The sequence below is a fragment of the Microtus ochrogaster genome, unplaced genomic scaffold, assembly GCF_000317375.1.
Source record: "Microtus ochrogaster isolate Prairie Vole_2 unplaced genomic scaffold, MicOch1.0 UNK3, whole genome shotgun sequence".
Lineage (NCBI taxonomy): Eukaryota > Metazoa > Chordata > Mammalia > Rodentia > Cricetidae > Microtus > Microtus ochrogaster.
In genome coordinates this window covers 14810695-14816138 of record NW_004949101.1, presented here as the reverse complement: position 1 = coordinate 14816138, position 5444 = coordinate 14810695, and the positions used below count along the sequence as shown (strand labels likewise).

The following is a 5444-nucleotide window of genomic DNA, read 5'->3' as shown; positions in this document are numbered from 1 at the left end:
AAGAAGAAGAAGAAGAAGAAGAAGAAGAAGAAGAAGAAGAAGAAGAAGAAGAAGAAGAAGAAGAAGAAGGAAGAAAGAGCTGCACAAAGTAAACTAGGAAAAGAGAAATATATTAAAATTACCCAAATTACCTTCTTTCTAAAATGTACTTTATCATCCACAATTCATGGCTGGATGTTCTAGTATTTTACAGCATAAGATATCCAATTAAAATTGTGAGTTACTAAGCATACCTAAGGTAAAAGTCTAAGTATAAAAAAATTCAAAATGTAACTATATATCTCCTTCTCAACTTGTCAGTTAATCCTTCAGCAACATTGATCCCTCTTTATTTGGAGAGAAAGTGGGGGGACGGAGGGAGGAAGAGAAAGGGAGAGAGGGAAGACATAGACCCCCTTTGCTGCTTTAAGGGTTCTAGGGAGGCTTTCTTAGATCCACTCATGGGGTCAGTTCATAAACTGCTCTATATATGGAAAGAAAGGGGCAGAGGGAGGGAGGGAAGGAGGGAGGGAGAGAGAGTGAAGTGGGGGAGAGAAAAAGGGAGAGAGGGAAGTATTTATTGATTTTTCCTTTGGGGTCTACAGTCACATTTGAAAGAGCCCCGTACCTGGGGAACCCGAACTTGTTGAAGAGCTGTCCAGGCTCAGGACGTCATCAATCATAGGATCCTTACTACTTTTGTCTTTCTTCTTTTTCTTCTTAGAATAGTCACCAGCAGGCTTTAACAGTGAAAGTTCTTCGGGTCTTCTAATATCTAAAATAAAACAAAGTAAGAACTAACACAAACAAAAAGGGAGAAAACTAAAAAGAAAAAGGATTCCTCCTGGGACTCAGCTGCTCTGTGTATTTGATGGGTCTTAGGGGGCTGTAGCTGCAAATGGAAGCCGCTGTATCCCCGTTTGAGGGGACAAAGACCCTCTAACTGGCTAAGGACAAATAGTGGCAGAAGGTTCAGTCTAGTGTGGTTTCTAGTTTGTGTTTTAATTTGTGCTGAAGATGTTTTAAATACACCCAGAGCAAAGGGAATGGTGTAACGCCCTCTTGGTGTATTTGCTATCCAGCTCAACCACCGTCAGCGCTGTGCGGCTCGTGTGCCCGCCACGGACAGGCAGTATTTCTCTTTTCCTTTGCTTCTATCTCTGTCTCTCTCTTTGGTTTTGTTAAAAAACCACAAAGGGCCCCATATCCTTTTTTTCTTTGTGGACAATTGACTCTGCAACATTTTTCCCCCTATACAATGCCCATCATTTCCTGCCATCCCTGTAGAGGTATCCTCACATCCTACCTTGCCTTCTGGGTCTCTGTCATTTCATTGTGTGCCAACCTGACTTACAGTAGTTTGAGAGCATTTGTGTGTCTGTTAAGAGCTTTTGCTGGCTGTTAGCCACGTTCTGTGGTGGCTAGCCCCATCCATGTGAGAGGATTTGTGCTCTCTAAAAAGGTGCTTTTGGTGGTAGGGTCCTTCTTTGGTACCTTCACCCTCCTGGGACAGCCCAGAGGCTGTGTCTACACACTGCCTCCCAGAGGTCCTGGCTGCCCTCACTGCGACACTCTTAGTGGAAGCCAGATGTCGCCAATCTCTCTTCCTGTATCTGGATTCCACACAGCATCTCCAGGTATCAGGACCTCAGCTCTCGATTCCTTATCTCAGAGTCTGGTTCTGAAGAAATCCAGCTGCGATAACCCTTCCTGAGTCATCCAAGAGTGCAACTGTGACCAGAACTTCCGATAACCCACGGAGCAGCTTTAGTCCAAGGAAGCGGCTGTTTTAATGGTACCGCTCCCTTAGATCTTATCGAGGCAGTTCATGAACTGTGAGGCGCCCAGAGGCAAGAGCAACACGGCTGACTCTCTCTATCATCCAGGAAGCCCGACTCTCACGCTCCACCACACCTGGAGCCATCCCAAATGTCTATTTTGTGCACACCTGACAACTTACATATTATAGTGTACGCATTAAACGATCAACAAAGTGAAACTCCTCGGTTCCGAATCTGTGCCTCTTCCGTTCTTCAGGGAAGACCGCCATACTGCTAAATCTGAGTTAGCGCTGATTGATTAGATTTAAGAGCCACGGTTTGAGATGCAGAGATCTCTCTGCATGTGTCTTCAAAGCCACAGTTAGAGAAGAGAGCACCTGACTGCTTGGCCTTAGCGGTGACATGTCACCTAGTCCCCGTGGGGTAGAGACAAGGCCTTTCTGTGGGATGACTTACATGGTGTTCAGCTCCTCACTAGAGTACTGCTAACAACAACATGGCCTTGCACTTCACAATGTCCCATCCCACGTCAGGGACACTTCAGGAACGTGTGCTTTGCAATGGACTGTTTGTTTTTTTTTTATTTTTATTTTTTGGTTTTTTAAGACAGGGTTTCTCTGTGGTTTTGGAGCCTGTCCTGGAACTAGCTCTTGTAGACCAGGCTAGCCTGTCCTGGAACTAGCTCTTGTAGACCAGGCTGGTCTTGAACTCACAGAGATCCACCTGCTTCTGCCTCCCGAGTGCTGGGATTAAAGGCGTGTGCCACCACCGCCCGGCTCTGTTTTTTTTAAAAAATATTTATTTATTTATTTATTATGTATACAATATTCTGTCTGTGTGTATGCCTGCAGGCCAGAAGAGGGCACCAGACCTCATTACAGATGGTTGTGAGCCACCATGTGGTTGCTGGGAATTGAACTCAGGACCTTTGGGAAGAGCAGGCAATGCTCTTAACTTCTGAGCTATCTCTCCAACTCCCGCAATGGACTGTTTTTACTGTTCCCAGGTATTGGTTGGTTCACTAAACAGCCACTGGGCAGACATTGATAGGCTGAGGTGGTGATTTCCGTCCTAATCCCATTTCAGGCTCTCAGACCCCTTAATGTCTCCCATGGGCATTCCTAAATCCATGGATACTTCCCTCCATTTGCTCTACCGCCCATCCCACTTCAACATTCTCTGTTCTTTTCCTTGCTTATTTCCTGGCTATCCATCTCTGCCTGTTTCGAAGGGCAAGACCTCAGTGACCTTCATCACACTGTCTACCATTCACCGACTGCCGGCTGCACAGTAGGGCTCAATGAGCATTTGTTGGGTTAACGAATAAAGCAGATTATCGTTTAATGGAGGACAGCGACTACTTAGTGATGTGTAATATTCTGCGTTCACGTGCTGGGTTGGTGATGCCACCAATATTCTTGGTGTCAAAGAAGGCACTCACACATTTTCAAAAACTAGGAAATAAGAACCACTCATGGTCTAAGGGTCCCTCTTTCTACGGTGTACCATAAAGAGAGAACTAATTGGGTAGTGTTTGTCTCTGTGCTACTATACCATGAGACACTAATTCAGCAGGTGAGCCTGGTGGCACATGCCAGTGATCCCAGTGTTTTTGAGGCTGAGGCAGGAGGATCACAAGTTTGATGTAAGCCTTGACCACATAATAAGATCATATTTTAAAACCCAACAAAAAAAAGATTAGGCTTCTATCCACAAATAATTTTTTATGTGTGTGTGTGTGTGGTGTGTATGCAGATATTTGTGTGTATACAGGTCCACATACGCCTGTGTGCACGTGTGTGTGAGGCCAGCAGACATCCTTGGGTTCATTCCCCAGAAGTCCATCCACCTTGTCCTTTTTGAGACAGGGTCTCCCACTGGCTTGGACCTTGCCAAGTAGGGCAGGCTGGTTGGCCAGTGGATCCCAGGGATCTGTGTGTCTTTGCCTTTTCATTGCTGAGATTACAAGTGTGTGCCATTGTGCCCATCTTTTTAAAAACATGGGTTCTGGGGGTTGGCAAGCCAAGCCCTGTACTGATAAGCTCTCGTCCTGATGACTTCTGTAGATAGAGTTATTTACAGGAGCCAAGTACTAAGGAAGGAATTGAATTATGAAGTACCACCATCCCAAAGACGGAGATGCGTCGTTATGAAGGATTCAACAAAACTCCCGTTCTTTGGTTTGTCTTAAACATCTGAGTGTGTTTTGGAGAAATGAGCTTGGAGAAGAACCCTCAACATGACCACTTCTACTTACAAGTGTATTTTAAACAATTGCAAGTGCATGGAAATGGCTCTGACTTATGCAAATAGTGTTCCTTTCATTTCATTCCACTTGAACGGTTGCAGTGCTCTGCACTGGGCTCGGGGAGTTTGCTTCCTTGTAAAGGAGGGTTCTCCAGCCAGTGCGCAAGGCAGGCAGAAAGCACAGGTAATTTTCCTGTTCTCCTTTGCCAAGAGTCTAAAGGGCACAGAGGCCCCGCAGGGAACTCACTCAGCACTTTGCAGATATCGGCAACGGCCTTAAACACCACAGCCGAAAAGCTGACCCGCAGTCGCACGGTCTTGGTGTTGGGTAGGCGAAGACGAAGCATTTTATGCTGCGGGGTGAAGAGGAGCTTGGCGTCAGCCTGGACTCCACACTTGTCCAGGGTCCAGTGGGTTTTCAGAAGCCAGCAGCGTTTCTGCTCCCACCACAGAGCGAAGTCTGACCAGTCTTGGGCTATGTCTGCAAAAGCGGAAAACGCAGTTGAGCGTATAAGGGGAGGTTGAGCACGCGGCCTCCAGACACCTCGGTGTATTCACTGGTAAAGCACTAATCTTTAGCTTGCAATCTCTTTTTATGGTTCAAGGCTCTATAGCTGTTAGATGCCTTCCAAAGTCTCCCAGGAGGGCAGGGAACAAATGGCGTGTGAACTCTACCTTCATTTACATTTGAGTATCATAAAAACAACATAAAGTAAATTTTCTGTTCTGATGAACTCTAAACCACTCTGCCAATTACTCTGTGCATCATTCTTGATTGTTTATCATAACCTCTGCTAGAAATGAGTCCTCTCGTTACGGATCACAAGGGAGCACGCTGGTCTCCACAGGCCGCACAGAACCACAGAGAGCTGACAGTTTCCCCTGCTCAGCCACGTCCAGCTCCTCTAGCAGCCATGTACTCACAGTTTGCAAAGTGGCTGCACTGACATCCGAGCTGCACATTCTCCCTCTCAGTGTGGCGTCTACACCCAGACTTGCCTTCGACATGATGTCAAAGGGGGAATCTCCCTGCGCCAGTACGAAGTCAGTCCCATCCTTAAGAGACATCACCATTCTAACTTACTTGTTATTTTTCTCTCTGTGAGCTTTGCCTCTTCTGTAATTAGAAAGCCCTCCTCTCAATGCTCTTAGTGGAAGCATTGAATTATTTTGGGAGGCGATGAGTCAGTAATTGTTCTCTGTGGCACAGACTATATCTGTTGTGGTTGGGATATGGCTTGAGGGTCCCCCAAGACTTTATTATGAGTTGGGGTCTGATTCCCATTGTTAGGAAAGAAGAGGGTAGAAACTTGATCCGACCACTGTGTTGGAGATGGAGCCTCTGGAAAGTATATAAGATTAGGTAAGGCCATTAAAGCTCAGACCCTCTGGTCAAATCTAGTGGCTTTATAAGAAGAGGCAGGAGAACCAGGTACA

General features: G+C 46.1%; 1 protein-coding gene across 1 annotated transcript in view; it reads right to left on the bottom strand.

The window, feature by feature from the left end:
• Positions 1–5444, bottom strand: part of Fermt1 (fermitin family member 1) — a 33760-nt gene that overhangs the window by 26997 nt on the left and 1319 nt on the right. Inside the window, exons 2-3 of the mRNA XM_013353170.2 lie at positions 4255–4488; positions 608–754 (exon numbers count right to left, since the gene is read on the bottom strand). Coding sequence (XP_013208624.1) covers positions 608–754; positions 4255–4488 — 381 coding nt within the window. The remainder of the gene's footprint in view (positions 1–607; positions 755–4254; positions 4489–5444) is intronic.